This window comes from Melospiza georgiana, chromosome 2 (assembly GCF_028018845.1).
Source record: "Melospiza georgiana isolate bMelGeo1 chromosome 2, bMelGeo1.pri, whole genome shotgun sequence".
Lineage (NCBI taxonomy): Eukaryota > Metazoa > Chordata > Aves > Passeriformes > Passerellidae > Melospiza > Melospiza georgiana.
In genome coordinates, this window is record NC_080431.1 from 18,424,417 (window position 1) to 18,444,297 (window position 19,881).

At 41.3% G+C, this 19,881-nt stretch overlaps 1 protein-coding gene across 1 annotated transcript in view; it reads left to right on the forward strand.

Moving 5' to 3' along the window:
• TMEM255B (transmembrane protein 255B) overlaps nt 1–19,881 on the forward strand; it is a 68,887-nt gene that overhangs the window by 24,112 nt on the left and 24,894 nt on the right. The window contains exon 4 of the mRNA XM_058018264.1: nt 5,594–5,683. Within this exon, the coding sequence (XP_057874247.1) occupies nt 5,594–5,683 (90 nt within the window). The remainder of the gene's footprint in view (nt 1–5,593; nt 5,684–19,881) is intronic.

Genomic DNA, 19,881 nt, shown 5'->3' on the forward strand with positions numbered 1-19,881 from the left:
TCAAAAGTTCCTCTCCAGATTTTTTTTAGGAACTAGAATACATAGTTTGGGCAGTCATGGAAGTCTTTCACCATTATGAATTCTTGTGATTGTAACCAGTGCACAGCTATGACTGGAGTTGGCATTAATGAATAACAAACATGATGTGATCCCATCTCCTGTGGTGTGACAACCCTCCAGCAGAGCCTCAATTACAGCCATGCCATTATTTAAGAACCAGCCTATGGAAAGAGTATGTTGTCAGGCCATAAATTGTGGAGCATATTACCTGGTTAGTGAGAAACCTCCTAATTATCTCAGTTATGAAAACTGTAGGAGTCTTGCTTGTGCTTCATTTTCATCACAGCAGCAAAACATCTGTTCTAAGGGCAGGAAAAAGAATTGGCTGTTGTGTGAGAAGCAGCCGCACAGGAGAGGGCATTCCAATTAGAGAAAATTAATTCACAATTAAAGTAGTTACATACAGGCCCATTTCACAAGACAGGCAGTGCTTAGTTGACAGCAGCATCTGAAATGCAATGCAATGCAATGAGTTTAATTATCTTAATTTTGCAGGCCATTAATCTATAGACCTGCTGAGGTACCATGGTAACAGATGCAGCTCCTGGCTGAGATTGTTTGTTCCAGCTCCCTGGTTGCACCGGGGTGAAAAATCATTCTCTGTTTTGGATTTGTGATATGAGTTTTTGTAAACTTCTATTCTTACATCATCATAATCATCATCCGCATTGAAAAAGTGCAGCAGATTTATTTAAGACTAAAATTCTGATCTTAGGGTCATGGGGAAATCCAACCAGTAAAAAGGACCACAGAATTAAACTGTAATTTGAGAAATATAATGTTAGAGGCAGCCTACAACAAACTGCCCCATGCATTTCTTTTCCAAATACTTGAACCTGTGTGGGAATAAAAAAGGTCTTTGCAAATCTGTGGCATTACGTTTACACTCCCTTTTGCAAAGACTTGACTTTGTAGAGCAAAAAATATTGAGTGGCAGTGGTTGTCAATTTACATCAGTCAGGATAATTCTGATTCCTTCTCTGCCTGAAAAAGAATCCCAGGGAGGCTTGATGAACAGCTCAGTGCTTGGAGACATTGGAGGCTGTGCAATGCAGAAGTACCCATTTAGCATGAGGGAAGTGAGTCTGTTAGATGTAATGCAACCTGCATCCAGTACCGAGGTGATTTTGAGAACAAAAATCCATGCATTTTTCAGTCTCATATCTGCTTGGTCTAGATCAAGAGAAGGAAGCATCTCACGCAGCATCTGGTGCTAGAAATTACTGTCATTACCTGAGAAGTTGTGCTCTTTGGTTGAGAATAGGTTGAGGCTAAATTAGAATGATGAGGAAAGCAGGGATGTGCCAGAATTGAGAGTGTAGCTAGCTCCCAGAAGTATCCACAGGGCTGTTGGAAACAGCCAGACAGGTGCCAGCCTGTAGCCAGCATGTGCTTCTGCTGAGGAGCAACGTGGTTTTGGGTGGGTCTGCTGGCAAACATTGGCTGCAGGTCTGTGTGTGTCACACCAGGGATGTGGCACCATCAGTGTGTCATTCAGCACAGAGTGTGCCTGGGGACCTGAGGTGCATGTTTGTGTGCAGTGTGTACATGAGAGTGTGCCTGCAGCTGAGCTGGCCTCATCAAACTCAAACATCCTCTTGGCTCTGCTCTCTGGCCAACTCTTAGGGGAATCCTTGTGGGATACATAGCTGCCAACTCCCTGTGCCAGGTGCATTTCTGGCAGCTGAACAAGAGTCTGTGACCAGCATCTCTGGCCACTGTGTGTCCCCTGTTGCCTTCACTACTCTCACTTGTGCAGGAGGGTGATAGTGCAGGCAGTGGTGTTGTATGCCTGCTGAAGGACAGGAGGTTCTCCAAGACAGGTGAATTCTGAAAAAAAATGCAAGTCTTTTCTGAAAGAAGCCAGTATGCAAGAATTTAGCAGTCCAGCCTTTCACTAGTTTTACTTTTTAGAGCATTTTCATAGTTCTGTGACACAGCTGAAGATAGATTACAGCTCTTTAGTTAACACTGTGTACAAAACTCCCTCATTCCATGTGCTGTTTTGTTCTCCCTTTTGCTAAAACCCCTCTGTTAAACAACCGCCTTTTGAGTTTGATTGTTAGGCCCACACAGTACAGTTTTCAGTGTTTAGTAGCTGGTTTTATGTCTCCCTTGTAAATAATCAGATGATTGTATTCTATACAAGAGCCAGGAGTAAACATGTTCTGATGGCAACAGCTGGAGAGAAGCCTGGCTGCACATCAATGGAATAGCAAAAGCAAAACTGTTTCTTGAATAACTGTTCAAATATATTGCTATAAATAATGAATAGCTGTCTTGACAAAACATAATGCTGTTGAAAATGGAGATAAGATGATGTGATGGATCAGTATTTATTTTCTTTAAAGTGTTATTTCTTATACCTGTTAGCAAACATTCTCTATCTTTAAATGAGTTGCATTTCTTCTCTTTCTAGACAGTCCTAGGCTTGTGAATTCACTGCTCCACCAATCACCTACTACTCAGGAAAATTAGCTTTTGAATTTACAACAGCTCTTCATTTGGTTGTCCTGGCAATTTTCAGAAGTAATTCATTTTGTACTTTCTTAATAAGCAGTGAGAGATTTGAGAGAGAATATAAATCTATAATTTTATTTTAAGGAATTTTTAGTAGTGCTCTTGTACTGTCACTTCTTTTGTGGTTCAAATGTATATAAGGCAGTTTCAGTCATAAAAAGCTCTCAGTGTCATGTTCTGGCACTTTGGCATCATGATAAATATTACTTCAGTCAAGAAATGAAATTGATTCTGAAGGGACTGCTCACTGAAGTAGTTGCTAGTAGTTATGGATAGGAACAGCAGGCTGTAAACCTTTGACTTGCACACAATTCCTTGGAAGCATAGATGATCTCCAACATGACTGAGGAGTGCAAAGCTCCTCAGCTTTTTTCTATAGCTCCTTTCTATACTGTGATTTACTGCACCTTTTTATGTGGTCTCCTAAGGCTATATGGTGAAACTGAAAAGCCAGCACACTCATTAGGTGATTTAAGCTATCTCAATGAGTGGAAAATGTTGGTTTGGGGATTGTAGATCATCAATAAATTGTTCATGTGTGAAATGAAAAGCCACAGTGAGGTCAGCTTTCAGTAAATTCATCTTGAGCTCAGGCAATTTGGAAACACCTGGCTTAGCCCAGTAATTATTTGATTGACTGCTATGACTTGAAAAACAAGATAGAGGTATCAGACAATAATGGCTTAATCAGAACTTTTAAACACTACTGCTTTTTCAAATAAAGAGACCAGGATCTACAGCAAATGCAGCTGCCACAGGGCAGCCCAGCCCTCTACCCTGCAGTGATAGGAGTCCACAGCCTTCTCAATCTGATGAATTGCATGCCAAGATCTTTAGACAACCAGATTCATGGGACATGACCTGCCACCCTGGAGAGCCATGGGATAGCAGAGGTTGAAGCGTGATGCAGCCAACAGTGTTTTCCTAGGGTTTCAGCAAGAGGGAGCTGGCTGCAGGGGGAATGCAGCAGGCTCCCAAGATCAGCCAGTACCATCTACCTCAGCCACATTTGTGTGTGCCCCTTTTCTCCCCATGCTGAGGATTCCAATTCCACAGCAATCCCTATGTCAGTGCTGGCTCATCTCTGATTGTATGACACATGAGCTGAGGGGAGATTTAAGGAGTGTGTCAGAAAGCATTGTGATTCTTCTGCTTTTAAACTGTACTTTTTGTGAATTCTCCAAGAGCTCTTACCTCCATGTGGGTGATACTGCTTTGATCTGTGCCTCCAAGCTGTGGGCTTGTATGATTGTAGTTTCTTACCTGCCCAATATAAATATTTTTGAGAAAATCAACAATGCTGCATCCCCTGGGAGGATTCACATTGTGCTGTTCTTAACCTAACACAAGCTAAAGAGTCCATTTTTCAAGTGAGTTAGTGATGCCTTATAAATTTGTGAAAATGGCATCTAGGTAATGCAGATTTTGTATAGGCAAAAGGATATATGAACTGTATGGATACAATTTTTGTAATCTGTATCTAGGCATTTCAGGAATACATGCTGTGAAGGAGCATTTAATAACTGGTAAATAACAAAAAGGTTCCACATTCTTTACTGAATCCCTTTTCCATGTGCCCTATCAAAAAAAGGATGCTGTTCTGTCAGTGTTCAAGAACTTTTTTTAATCTGTTGTTGTTATTAACTATAACTTAATACTGTTGTAAATTAAAATCAACATATAGGATGTTTCAAGGGGTTCCTCTTGGGACTTTGCCTGAGAAATGCCAGAGACATGAGTAGTATACATTACATTATATTAAAAAGCACAGCCAGATAGTGCATATTAGGTTCACCTGCAGGAACTCACTACTTCAAACTCAGGGTGCAGAGTCCCCAGCATCACAAAATCCTCTTATCTGGGAGAGGAAGAACTGTCAGGTTCCCTCCCTCATCTGATGGCACTGGGGCTAGCAAACCCAGGGGAGTACCCTGCCAAGTGCACAGTTGGTCTTTCAGGGCTTTGTCTCACCTGGCTCCCAGCACTGCACCCTTCAGACGTGACCTTGGAAGAAGCCAGTGTCACCTCAGAAGTGTGTGCCAGCAGCACACTGACTGGTCCCTGGTGGAGATGCATTCCACATTCTTTCCAAGTGCTCTGCTTTCTCCAGAGTGAATTGGGCAGGAGCTCATGGTGTCTGGGGTTGTTGTAGCCCTGCAGTTGCTGTCAGAGCTGCAGCACAGAGAGCAGGGGCTCAGCATGCCCAACCTGTACAGCCTTTTCCCCCCAGCCCTCCATACCACCACTGCTTGTGCCAGAGCTGTGCTCCAGCTGTGCACCATGTGCAGTCCTGTTGAGAGAGAATTAACAGTGCTTAATGAATGAAGCAGTTTGGGAGGTAGAAGGAGGTCTGAAGCTATGGCTAGCAGGTTGATGAAGACATTGTGCTGTCTGTGCTGCAGCTGGGTCACTCACTGAGCTCTGCTGTGATCTGCTCTGTCCACTGTGAGACTGAGGGCCAGGTTGGAAACTCCAACAAGGGTGGGGGCCAAGGCAGCACACCCCAGCCCTTCCACAGGTACCAGTCCTCTGAATCTCTGATTTTGTTGTGGCATAAGCTATTTGGGATGATAAAGGATTTCTGATCGTTCACAGGCTAGTTATTAACCTACTACAGATGCCTTTATCTATTGATGTGAAATACTACCATGTAGTAAAGCTCCAAAGATTTATGTATGCCAACAGGAAGATTACTTTTTACCATGTCCCTGTGGAAGCACTGCTGTTTTATTAAGTAAGTTGATTTGGAAGAAATCACCATTGAATTTAACTCTTGCAGCTGACCTAATTTTGTCTTGAAATATTAAAACTTTTCAAGTAGGCTTGATGGTCTGTCAACTCATCATCAAGAATGTCTGCCTTTTTACTAGTGTATGACTGTCATCCTGACACATGATCTAAAGTGAATTACAGCAGCAGGAACCATAATTTCAGAATACTAGAAATACTAGTGTAATTGTTTTATTTGAGGAATTATACTGAAAAGATTGCTCAATCTATTTTCTCTTCTCAGCTGGTGGCCTCCATTGTGTTTATCAGCTTTGGTGTTGTGGCAGCCTTCTGTTGTGCAGTAGTTGATGGAGTGTTCGCAGCACGACACATAGTAAGTGCACTGATTTTGTCATCTTTCAATTTTGATTAATGTCATTTCTAGCAGGAAAATATTTTCTTTTGGTTTATGTTTAGCAGTATATTAGGGGTTTTGATAGATCTTGGTGGAGATTCCAAATAGAAAGGTGGTATAAAATGATGTCATGAAAGGCATGCTAAAAGGTGTATCTGCTTAGAAAAGGAAGACATTTCAACCACTACCAGAATTTGTTTCCTATTGTACAAAGGCTTTTTGGGCACAGTAAAGATTTGGAATGCAACCAGTGATGAGCACCCTCACCTGATGGGATTTGAATATGCTAGTTTAGGTTAGAAATGTGTTGTTTGCTGTTCTATCTTTTGTGATAGAATACCTAAAAAAATCAGTCAAAACCATAGATTTAATTGAGCTTTGATTTCCAAAACCATCAGGAAATAAGTAGTCATGTGTGTTAACAGACATTAGAGGTCAGATGGAGTATACTAAATAATACAGCATGATAGTATACAAGCTCTCTCTGCTATGAAATACCACGAGCCACTCATCTTTCTGCTTATGTTCATTGAGGGGCAGCATAACTCCACTGGCATCAGTGAGACCCTATTGAATTTCTGTTAGCAAATACCTCAGAATAATTAGGCTTTAGATCACCTGGAGCAAAAAGTTATAAACTGATTTATATTTTAGTGTTACTGAAGAGGGCTTTAAACCAAATGTGTGTTTCAGAGCATCATATGCATCGCACAAGACAAAAAACATCTATTGGTGTAAAAAGCTGAGGTGTGCAATGTGAGCATGGGTAAATGCTCTGGATTGTAGTCATGTTTTGTGGTATACAGACCCTGCATGATGCCAAAGTGGCCTGCTTTTTCTTGGATTTACCCTGTAGCTGGTCTGAATGATACCTGATTTAACAGTTCTGGTTAGCAAAGGCCCAGGGAGCCTTTCCATGGGAGCTGCTTAAAAGCAGAGGGGAGCAAATTCCTATTTAGATTCCCTGCTCCAGAACATTCAGTGGTTGTGCCCTGGAAAACCACTGACACTTGTTGAAATTTTGGACCTGTCCTGGAGAGGCTGAGGCAACTGGGGTTGTTTAATCTGGAGAAGCAGAGGTTATTTATCTGAAAGGAAGTTACAGTGAGGTGAAGGTCAGTCTTTTATGCCATGACCTACTTGCAAGTTTGAGAAGAACTGGCCTTAACTTGAGCCTGGGGAGATTCAGATTGGATACTGAGAGAGTAGTTAAGCATTGGACAAAGTTGCCCAGGAAGATGGCAGAGTCACCATTTCTGGAAGTCCACGAAGGCATCTGGATATGTCACTTAGGGATATGGTGTAAAGGTGATTTAGGGTTAATGATTGCACTGTATGATCCTGAAGGTCTCTTCCAACCTTGAGGATTCTGTGATTCTGTAATTTCCCGGGAACCTGACTTGTTTCTGTCCTAATTTAATGGGATCATAAGGAAGTGTTCAGATGGCACTTGTGCAGTCTTACACATTGTAACTGCAGTGCAGCTGTGCAGCCACAGCTCCCCACTGCTGAGGGTAGACACAGCTTCTCTGAGGTGAGGTCCTGTGTCAGGGGACAGTTTGTGTGCTCAGTCTCAAGCACAGACACAGACGTTGCTCCTCACCCCTTTCTAGGTGTTTTCAGTAGGAGAACACCAAGGCACAAAGTCATTGCACCCACCCAAGAAAAAAGCATTTTACAATCTGGAGTGCAGTTCTGTATCTGGGTAAGTCAGTGACTGGGTATGACTGCATCTCCTGTGCAGAGCTGAAGGGTGGGAGGGGCTAGTCACCTTCCATCCATTCCCAGGAGTGCTGGAGTTGTACAACCCGGTAACATGATCCTGCTTCAGTCACATCATGACAATCTTCACGGAAATCCATGACCAGTTATTACAGCGACCTGAGGAGGTCGCTGGGGTGAGAGAGAAGGACGAGAATCTTGTTTCTTGATCAGAAGGCTGGATTTATTGATATATGATATATAATACATTATAACTATAACCGTGTCTTCTCCCTCTGAGGACGGTGGAAACGGATCCTGCCCATAGCAGTTAGAAATCCATTGAAAAGTAGCTGCTCTTCGTTTCAGAACTGGGAAGAGCTTTATAAATGCTGGATAGATAGAAGGCAAGAGACGTCCCTGACTGTAGACGAAATAAAAGATGGAATTCATGCACTCCCAGATGAAAACATCCAAAGCGTATAGGGCATCAGTAAAGAACCTAAAAAGCTTTGCCCACCGAAAGAACTCATAGAGATCTGTTTTTTCAAAAAAAAATCTGTCTTTTCTACACCATTCTTGCCAGAGGGCAATAAGTTTCTCTCCTGAAGGAGTAAAACGAACCTCTTCCTGCAAGGCATGTGTCTGCCATACAAACAGCCACAAACTATGAAGGGCTGAATCCTCAGGGATAGAAAAGCGAACAGTACCTTTTGAAAGAGTCCAGCTTGCTCTGGCCAGCTCCACGGGTCTGCTGCTCTTTCCAAACATCTCCCGGAGGGTTTTCAGGTTCTCTTTGTGGTCAGCCTTGGCTGTGAACTCTGTCCAAATCAGGATCTTCAGTTCTTCAGCTCCTGGCTTGAATCCACTTCTGTGGTCGCTTCAAAGCAACCATCACATGCTACACATACAGGATTTTACCCAGTGCAGCAATTTTGCTCCTCTGGTCTTATCAAATTAATTTTTGCTCTGACACGAGGGGTCACCAAATATTACAGCGACCTGAGGAGGTCGCTGGGGTGAGAGAGAAGGACGAGAATCTTGTTTCTTGATCAGAAGGCTGGATTTATTGATATATGATATATAATACATTATAACTATACTAAATAGAATCAAGAGAGAAGTTGCAGAGGTTTGCTAAGCTAAGCTAAGAATAGAATAGAATAGAATCTCAAACAAAGTTCTGTCTCCAGGGAATCTTTTTTCAAGCTTGCTTCTGTGATTGGCTCTCAATTAAAAACATGGAACATGAACCAATCACAGGTGCATCCTATTGCATTTTACAGCAGCTGATAACAATTGTTTACATTCTCTTCTGGGGCCCTTGCTTCCCAGAAGATGCAGAAATCTGAAAGAAAGGATTTCTATGAAAAAATGTCTGCGACAACCAGTTGACAGGCTTCATGGAAATCCATGACCAGTTGTTTACACTTGGGCCTAGTTCTGTTTGTCACATTTGTATCTTGCTGTCTCTTTCACCTATGACAGAGCAAAGAAATACTAAGTAGCACTATTTGTTGGAAAACTAATTTGCATTTCAGCATGATCATACTCCCTTCAACTCATTCTCCTCTGTCTGATAAGGAACTTGATAGGATCAGGTGAAGTAAAGGTGTACATCACCAAGTTTCTCTGACTAACACAACTGGGAAGGTCTGTAGGGATGATAGTGTAAGTGTGCTCCTAATTTAATTTACAGGAATGGTAGGGCTTTATCAGAAGAACACGTGCCATGCAGACTACAGTGTCACTGACACTGTGTTACATCCTCTTTGCATCACAGCTCATTTCCTTCAGGAAGAGCAGCAACACCACATTCAGTCCACTGCTACAGGCAGTACCAGCCTTTTTCAGTCCTGGCTTGTGCTGTTGCCATTTTGTCCACTGCCTTTGGGGCACAACTGCTGAAGAGTTGGAGTAAACTGTCCTCCAGTCATGGAAAGGACAAATTCAATGTCAGAGCAGGTGCCTATACTAAAGCCATCAACTTTTTGTGAGAAATGGTAGTTGAAGCCAAGCAGTCTTCAGACTGACTACAAATACAGCATCTTTCACATCAATTTGGAATAAGAAATGTGTCCCCCTTTTTTGTTTTATTTTTAGCTTCATTTGAGCTGGAAAGGATGTGAAGAGGACAAATCACATAATTGCAGATTTTTCTTAGTATGTGCCTGCAGTGGAATGGAGACAATTATTGTTGCACATTTTCTCCTGCTTTTATAAAACTGTGAATAGAATAATAAAATAGTTTCTTCTGTTTTATTTCCTTCCCAAGAAGGCATGAAATTGACAAAAATTCTTCTAGGAAATGGATGTATTTCAGAAAAGAGTGGCTTAAATTATTTAAGACTTACTTTGCTTTATAGAAAGGTCTGGATCACACCATTTATAAAATTAAAAACACTGAAGGAAATGTAGCTTGATTTAAAATAGCAGTAGCTTATTTAAGAAATAATGCAGATATAATTCACCTTAAAAAGAAAAAAACAACCAAACCAGAATCAAGAAAAATAAATCAAAGTTGAAATTAAAGTGCAGTGATGTTATTTCAGAAAAATATGGTGATTAAAGGAATTTATGTGCATTTGTGTTTGTTTCAGACATTTTGTTGTTTAGTGGATGAGAATAGTCCAGTTGTTCTAATGGAGATCATTCAACAATGTCCTCCTACCACACAGGGAGATTCCCTGTCCCACCACAGGTACAGGTTCTCTGCAGTAGCTATGATCTCCTATTCATGACTGCAAGCCTTGACCATTGCCATATGATCTTTAGTTTTGCAGTTGCGCTCCAGGTGGAACCTAAAATAGCCAACAGCAAGAAATCCAGGTGTGAAGGGAAGAAATTGCCTTTTCCAACCGAGTTTATTCTGTGATTCTGTGAAGGAAAAGCTGGGTGCTCTGGAAGGCAGAGTTACTTGTCCATTGTGACATCTAAAATGCACACCAAACCAAGCAGTGTTAAGTTGTTCCTCTTCTTCAAAGCCACTTCTGTGTGACAGTGATTTAATTTCATTTTCAGCTGACCTAGTTTCTTCCTCTTGACAGTGATGGCTTAAGGAATTAATTAAAAAAGAATATGTCGTCAGGTGCTAAGCCCTGAAATGAACTTGAGAATGAACTTAGTTGAACTAGAGGATACTGAAACATTCCTAGATTCAGATCTTCATTCATATGATTTTAGTGCAGCTTGTGGACTGCTGAAGTGTATCCGCTGGGTAATTACCTACCTATTTTGGAATTTAGAAATTAAATTGAAATATTTGCCTTCTCTTTATATACATAACTCAAAATACTATTTGATAAGATGGGCATTATGTAAACTCACTTTCTCTGAGGCACAGAGACAAGGCAATGGGAACATGGAGTCTTTGATCTGGGGAATGCTCATGCAGATTGAGCTCTGGTTGGTAGAACTCCAAAGCTGCTGTATTAAGCAATGTAAAGCTGGCAGCCCCAACCTAGTGAACAAATAACTACATTATAAACATGTTCTATGTGATGAAGATCTGCTGATTTCTGTGTTAAGAGCGGTTCCCCGGCAGAGACATAGAGACCCCTGCCCAGCAGTGATCTGAGGGCTCCCAGCATTGGCCTGAGGGCTCCCAGCAGTGAGTAAGGGCTCCCAGCAGTGACTGAGGGCTCCCAGCATTGTCCTGTGGTTTCCCAGCAGTGATCTATGGGCTCCCAGCAGTGACTGAGGGCTCCCAGCAGTTATCTATGGGCTCCCAGCAGTGACTGAGGGCTCCCAGCAGTGACTGAGGGCTCCCAGCAGTGGCTGAGGGCTCCCAGCAGTGACTGAGGGCTCCCCGCTGCTCTCTGAGGCCTGGGCCAGAGGATGCCGGTGCTGCCGTGTGTGCCCTCAGGAGCCGGCAGCTACATGTGGTGTTTGAATGTGCAGTGGCCGAGGATCTCCATCCCCTTCCCATCTCTGGAGCTTCTCATGCAGTTACAGACACTCAGGCAAGGACTGCAGCAGGGGTGACTGGCAGCTTTGCTGGCCACTGCTGCCTTTTACTACAGGGTGGCTTCATAAGCCCATGGCACATAACACAGGCCACAGTCTTGCACACTGCAGGTCAGATCCTCTAAAAGCCATTTGAAAATGTTCTGAGCGAGCCTGTTGGCCTTCCAATTGAAGAAAAAAACAAATAGTTTTATTCCATGTCTAATACAACTCAAAGAATAATTTCTCACTGGAATTGAATCAGGTAGATTCTCTGGAGAACAACTCTAAACGCATTTTGTGTTCTCCATGTTGCCACGTGAGACAAAATTACACCTAATTACTTTTAATTCCATTTCCATCCTGTATGACTCAATAATGTAATAGCATGGCATAGCATATACTATCAAAAGGATCAACAGCAGCATGTCCAGCAGGTCAGGGGAGGTGATCTGCCCTTCTGCTCTGCTCGAGTGAGACCCCACCTGGAGTGCTGCATCCAGCTGTGGAGTCCTTATCAGCAGAGAAAGGACATGGATCCCTTGGAGCAAGCCCAGAGAAGGGTCACACAGATGATCAGAGAGATGGAGCACCATTCCTACAAAGACAGGCTGAGATAGCTGGGGTTGTTTAGCCTGGAGAGGAGACAGCTCCATGGAAACCAGACTGAGGCCATCCAGTTCCTAAAGGGGCCTATAAGAAAGATAGGGACAAAATTTTTAGCAGGGCCTGTTGTGATAGGACAAGGTTTTAAAGTAAAAGAGAGTTATTTTAAGTTAGATATAAGGAAGAAGTTTTTTACAATGAGGGTGGTAAAACACTGAAACAGATGGCACAGAAAGGTGGTAGGTGCCCCATCCCTGGAAACGAATTCAAGGTCAGATTGGACAGGACTCTGAGCCTGGTCTGGCTGAAGATGTTCATTGCTATTAGATGGACTTTAAAGGTCTCTTCCTACCCAAACTATTCTGTGATTCTCTGAAAGGCTTTGCAATTGTATTTTTCTTTTAGCAGAGAGAGCACTAAACATTTTTAACTGAAAACTAGCACTAGGTCAGCAGTGATTTTTTTGTTGATGGTCCACTGAGCATTGTTTCATTGTGAACTTCCTAAATACAGAGTGCTTAAGTTTGCAATCAGTACATTTTGATGCCAATGGTCAACTGTCCCACAGTATTAATTCCAGTACTAGACCTTGCATCTGACACTGAAGCACAGATTCTTAGGGCACCAGCCATTTACAGGGTGGGATTAATTCTTTTTTATGCACTTAGTACGAGGGTTGGAGCAAAGGAAGATTCTTGCAACCAGCTTAAGCCCATCTGCCAAGAGTTCTCTTTTGTGCTGAAAGACAACCCCATTCACATGTCCAAATGCAGCTGACAATACTTTAAATCAAAGGGCAAATACTTTGAAAAAGAATTTTCCTGGAGGGCCTGAAGAGCTTGGAGCCTGTTGTACTATCATTTTTGTTCCTGTTACTCAGATGTATTTTCCCTGTGAAGCACATTATAGCTTGGGAGTGTCCAGTCCTGTGAAAGGTAAATTAGTCAGAGGTACATAAGCAAAAGCCTGAAAACAGAAGTCAGAAGGACATCTACTAGAAGAGAAGGTACTGACATCATAGAAGAATTTCAGACCACCCCCACAAGCTATTTTGAAGCCAGATTTGAACTGGACATATAATGCTAAGCTGTGTTGATGTGAGCAAAGTGCTGGGACTGTGTGGAGTTTGGTCTCTGGCTTTTATTTGGCAACATAGGAATAGCCTGTGGGACCACTGCTAGATTACTGATTCCAGCTCTGGTTTTCCTTGTTGCTTTGCCAAAGACCTGATTGACTTGGAAAGGGTTTGGAGAAGAAAAATCTGAAATCTGAAGTAGGAGCTTTTAGAAAAAGTACTCAGAAGATTGATTTGTTTTATTTAACATAGAAAAGGTTGACAGGTAAATTGATTATGGCCTTTCTAAAGTATCTGTGTAGTCAAATGTTATCTGATAGCAGATGCCTTTTAGTCCTTCACACAAAAACAAAAGAAGTGCAGTGAGTTGAAGTCAATGCTAAAAAGATTCAAACCATGAAGCAGACATGGTTTTGACAATAATGAATTATGGAAGCAGCTTTGTCAAGGTTATGGATAATCCTCCATCACTGAAATATCTGAATTCCAAGCTTCTTTTTGTGTAATCTTACGAAGCATATCCAGAGGTTATGAACTTGAAGCATATGTCTTGGGATGAAATTATTTAGGCTTTGTTATTCAGGAGATCATTCTAGAGCAGGATCTTCAAGGAAGGCTTCTGTGAACTATTTTTACAGTCAGGTAGAAACTCTATTGCCTGTTGTAAAACCTGTCTGTGTGGTGCCAGGACCTGTCCTCTGCTAGAAAATGTTTAGGATTTGATAGACTAAAACCACTTGAACACCATTTATCAATCTTTCTGATCTAGGCTAGCTGATCTTCAAATCAACAGAGGAAATGCAATCTTCAACATGAACATAACTTAAAAACTTCTCTACTAAAACCACCATTCCTCACATACTGGATAACATATAAGACAACCCAATGATTAGTACATTCAATATATTTATATATATATACATATATATATATATATATGAGTACATATATATTGAATATATTGGATGCATCCAGGGATTTGTCAGCAAAACTGCCATCTTGCTAATGTTTTCTGGTCTAGAACACAGATGAAGGGACTTTGTACCCACAAATATTCCTCTGTTTCCAGACAGATATTATGTATACAGCCCAAATATACTGACATTACAGAGGAGCTGGTAGTATGCATTATGGTTGCCAGATATTTTGCAGTAAGAAAAATAATGGCAACCATTTTTATTTTTGGAGAACATCTTATGATTCCCCCTCGAGTTTGCAGAGCCTCTCACACTGTCAAGGACAAAGCTCCCAGTTTACACAGTGCATTTTTTTTTTTTTTTAATCCCTGAAATTCCTTTCAGGTTTAGCCAAATTGCAAATTCTTTAAAATCCTTTTTTTCCTTTCCTGCTGTGACTTGTTCTCCAGAGGGAGAAGGGCTGGTATTGTGCCAACCAAACAGAAATGTCTCAACCATTAGGCAGCACACACACTGTGTTTGGATACCAAAGAGGAATTTACTTTTTGATAAGAAGGGAAAAGAGGGGTTTGGGTTCCTTTCCCATCTGCCCCACTGTAGAACAAATGCCTTCACTGCTGACAAAACCAAGGATTCCAAAGCCCCCTGACATAAACACTGATCCATTGGCTTCCCTCTTTGAGATGTAACAGCCCAAACTGAGATATCTCATCAATGCCTTTGCTTTAGTCATTCAAACTGCAGCAAGGCAGCTTTGAGGGAGGAGTTCTGTGAAGATGCAGTAAGATCATCTTTCTACAATTACATGCAATATGGAGGGAGGAAGACTGTTCTTTTATTTTAAAATGGGAATTTGTACTTTGGGAAAATGTTAATGCATTTGAATATTTGAAAACTAATGGTTAAATGCCACTGCCATTTAATTGCATGATCCTGTTGCATAGAGACCACAATGTCAGTGTACAACTGGGCAGAATTTTTAGTGCATTGGGGTTGTAGCAAATCTGGCATTTCCAATCTCTTTGACTCTGAAGGTTAATTATTTTCTTTTAGCTTTGCTTCTAGTGTACTTAGATAGGGATGAATTCCATTGAGTATATTGTAAATCAGCTCCAGAAATAAGGAAATAGGATAGGGAAATTGTACACATTTTACTGATATTAATAATCATATTATTAATGCTAGAAATAATATGAGAAAGTGAGAAGGATTTGATCTAAATTTAAAATTACACTGGTGTTTTAGTTCTCACGGATTATAGTCTTCTGCATTTGTACATAGATAATGGCTTCTGCATCTGTGTGGCTGCTATACATCCAACAATCAGGTGAGTGGCAGAGACAGCAGAACTTGTTCAGCAATGCAGAATAGTAGCTTGGGTCAGGGGAGATTTATTGTCTACTTCCATCTTTGCTTCCTTACTTTGCAAAGCACGGGCCATGATGGAATTTATGCGAAGTGTACAAAGCAAGTTAATTACACTTTAATCCTCAGAAAGGTGGGTGACTGGGTCAAAGGGTTTGCAGTCTGTTCTGAAAAGCTAATCTACCTCACTCTGATGGGCTGTCAGCAGAAGATAATGTCCTTTATTGTTTCCTATTCTCAGAAATGGTTCTAGACTAACAACAGATGTTTCTTTTCTATGAAAAAATTTCAAAGCTTCTACACAGACATACAGAGGGAGTGAAAATAACCACCTGCAGACTTCAGATTGAAGCAAAAATACTTAACAGTTTTTTCATCATTTCTCAAAGGAAAAACATTGTTTTCAGTTGCCCAGTGCAGAAACTAGTGGAGTTAAAAAAAAAAAAAAAGAAAAAAATAAAGGCATTGTTTATTCATACGGATCTGAAGTCCTTAAATTCTACTAGAGTAAAAATTAAGGGTGTAATTAAGGGTGTTTCAGTATTATTTCAGTTGCAATAAGCTCTAGCAAAAGGTTTTATTTGTTTCCCCTTTAAGAAGAAACCACAATTAGTATGAATAATCATATCATAGAGCAGGAATTTCTCTCTCTGTGGGTGGATGATTATTCAATTGCATATAACATCCATGGAAACTATGTTCCCAGGTACTCAACTAAGTTTTGATTTATGATTATTTATGGCTCTGTTAAGAGCTTATTAAAATGTGTTGCATCACTGCTGCTAGATTATGGAACTTCACACTTGTAATATATTTATTTAGTCTTTTATGATGAATTCCAAGAAGGTAACATACTTAAGAAATTTTTTTACCTAATCTGCCTAAAGTTTTCTTGTACGGCTCAGTGCAGTTCTCTCTACATTCCCAGCCATCAGTATATCCAGTGACTTCTTCTCCTCTGGAGCACTGAGCGCCATGTATTACAACATTTCTAAGATCTTCTGAGATGCATGTGAGCTTCAAAATGACAAGCCAGTGGAGATGGGGAAAAGCTAATTGTACCTGAGCAGTCTGGGCATTCATGAACCATTTCACTAATTGTTTAGACAATTTTACTTTTAAAATTCATGTCTTTTCATTCCTCTTGAGGTTTCTTTCATGGGCTTTCTCCTCTATGACCTTTTGGATCCCAGTCCTTCAGTTCCTCCCATTTGGATGAGGCCAGTCAGCCTGGCTGACATGTGGCAGTGGGGGTCTCCCTGTTACAGGAATGATAGGGACCTTTCATAGCAAATTGCTGGGCATAAACAGCTGCTTTCTGGCTGGTTTCTGCTCAATAGCTAACATAAAAATGTCATGCATAAAGTTGTTATTACATTAATCAAATATAGTAGGGATATGTTGTGCCATGCCCTGAAAATTAAAACCAACACAAAACCAATGTTTATTAAGCCTCCAGCATTTTATCTGTAGATGTAGATACTCAATATATTTATATATTGCCCAATTAGTGTATTTAGTGCAGCCTCTTTTCCTTCCCTTTGCTGTAAAACAAATCCAAAAGAGCATTATAAATTAAACCCCTGTACATTTCAGTCAGCAGGATATTCAGTATTTCAGATGCCTAAAGGCTAGTGTCTTCCAAAATGACGCTTGTTGCAGTAGTATACTTAGAGATTTATATGAGATTAGTGCAGCTGGTTAAAGCATGGTGCTCATAATGCCAAGGTTGCCGATTTGATCCCTGTGTGGGATCATTCCATTCATTTAAGAGCTGGACTTGATGATCCTTGTGGGTCCCTTCCAACTCAGAATATTCTGTGGTTCAGTGATTTCTTACATACTCTGATAGCATTAAGGCAAGAGGAAGGAGATGGAGCAGTTTTTCATGTATTTGAGTCACATTACCAGAAACAGAATAAACAGTTCTTGCATTCTTGTGGAAACGTTAATTACTCGCACGGCACAACATCATTACAATCAAGACAGAGCAATCAGTTCATATAACAAACCCTATAATCAAAGTAATGTAATCAATGGAAGTAATCAACTATAATAAGCAATTAAATACCTAACTGCATCAAGCAATAACTAAAATTACAGCCTTGAATAGTATCAGCTAATTGCATCATTAAAAACTTGTGTAAAAGCCAGTGGTAAGGCTAAGTTTTTAACTACACAACATAGCTATTGCAGGTGTTGTGGGAAGGTCTATAGCTTCATCCTGAGAGACGCTGGCTAGCAAGACTTGACTAAAGAAAAGCAGACCAGGCTTGGATTTGCTGTATTAAGGCAGGAATAGGCTTTCTCACTGGAGCCTTGGGTGGCCTTATCCGCAGAGCAGCCAGAGCGGACACACACCGTGTCACTCAGCGGCTCGGCACACACGTCCTTCCTTCCTACCACCACCTAAGCCTGCTCAGCCAAAGGCACTGCAAGCACTGAACCTCCTTGGGAATGTGCCGGGGAGTCAGCTCCCGTTTCTTTTGCCTCTTCCTCTGCACTCCATCTGCTTGTGAAGGCTGACAGGCCTTTCCTCCCACCTTCGTGCCACGGAGAGTGTGGCCAAAAGTCATTGAGGGAAAATCACCTGTTTGAAGGGTTCTTAACCTCTCCTAATAGATCTGTATCCATCTGAGAACAGATCTGTCAGTCCGCATCAGGAAGTGTCCTGTCTGTGCCCATTGTCCTACAATGGGGCAGCTCCAGCATCTGGAGGCTTTTCATTTGACTGTAGCAGTACTACCAGAGCACAAACCTCACCAAAATAAAGAGTAAGACTAAGGCTACCACTGCAAAGTAGAAATAAATAAAAAATCAGCGAGGAAATATAAAATGAGACAGAAGCATATTTGTGTGGTTTTCAGCCATGACAGTTTACAGGTATTCTGAATATTTTATTGGTTTGAAAGACCTGAAATGAATATGTGCTGCTACCAAATGTTAAGAGAAGAGGATTCAGTAGGATCCAGTCTTTCAGATTAAATAGAAATTCTAAAAAGAACCCCTGGAAATGTGAAATAAATCTAGTTTGTGACAGTAAAGTTTTAAGCCCCACCAGCTGCTTTTCCTATTTTCAGCACTGAAGTTGGGTTGTTTTGGCATAGCAGACAAAATAGGCAGGGTCTCTAGGCTGGAGTGCAGCATTTCTAGAAGAAGATCAGCTCTTAAATTCATGCAAGGCAGATGTAGAAGTGCAAGAAGGGTAAGCATTGTCTGCAGTCTGCAGTGGAATTGCTCTCATGGCGTGACCTCACCCAAAGAGTGTAACCAGATACCCTGGCGGCTGCCTCTGAAGTGCTTAAACAACACTGGGGATGTATTATTTGCACCAGGGGATCACTAAAGTGCTGTAGTTACAGTAGCAGTATGGCATGAACAGAAGCATGTCTCTGTCTCACTCTGCCTTGCTTTGAAGCGTTTGATCAACTGTGCATTTGGGAGCCCTTGACTCCTAAGGCATAGGCAACATGTGTAGAAACTGAATTAACACGCACTATTCTAGGGCTTAAAGTTTCTTAATATACTTTCCTAATTATTGTGTACATTTTGAAAGAAAATAGCAAAAAAATTGAAAGCATTCTATTCCTGCCAGTTGGGTCTGTTGCAGCCCTTGGCAGAAGCATGGCCTTAGAGGTGGGCTGCTGCACTCACACAGAACTGTGGGAGTGAGAAATGGCTCACTTTTTAGCATTCTCCCTTCCAAATCCCACCCAGCATGCACTGTGCACACCCTGACAGCCTGGGACTTCCCATGTCAATAGTCAACATGATGGTATCGAGAGAGCAAAACATCAGAAAAAGTAAGGAACAATCACAGAGGAGGAAAATGGCTCAAATGAAGAAATGGAAAGGCCTGGAGGCCCACTTGAAGTGAAACAGAACTGACACATTTAGATTCAAAAGCTGATTATGACCTTGTTGGCTATGTTAATAATTCCAGAAAAAAACTGTCTTAGTGCATGGTCAAAAGGTGAAATAGGAAGGGATTATCGTAGAATGGTAGAATTATCTAGGTTAGAAAAGACCTTTAAGATGATGAAATTCAATGTAAACTTAACACTGCCAAATCCAGTAGTACATTTAATTTTCTGATCATAACTGTACTTTCCCAACTTCCTTAATTAAAAAAAAAAATGGTTTGTTTTTATTACAATTTCTGTCTTTCAATCATCTCTCCATAATGCCCATGACTTTATTTTCTAGCACCTGGACTTCCTTTCAGGGTCACAGTGGTTTTTAAGCCTGAGGTTTTATAGCAACCACAGCATTCCAGATAGCTGCCAGCCAAATGCTTACCACCAATTTATTATGTGGGTTGAATTTCTTTGTGAATAAGAGAGGTGGAACCTCTTTAGAGTCCCTGGCACTGACTGAAAGAGCACATCCTGGCAGAGGGCAGGAGCTGATGCCTGGCACTCCCATAACAGCTGCCCCAGCTATTGAAGGGGGGGAAGAGAAGCCCACTGAGCCCCATGGTGGTGCTGGGCAGCCCAGGACATTGGTTTGTCCAAGGAGTCAACATTTCCTGTGGGAGCACATGATGTGTCCTGCCCTGAGGCTCCTGC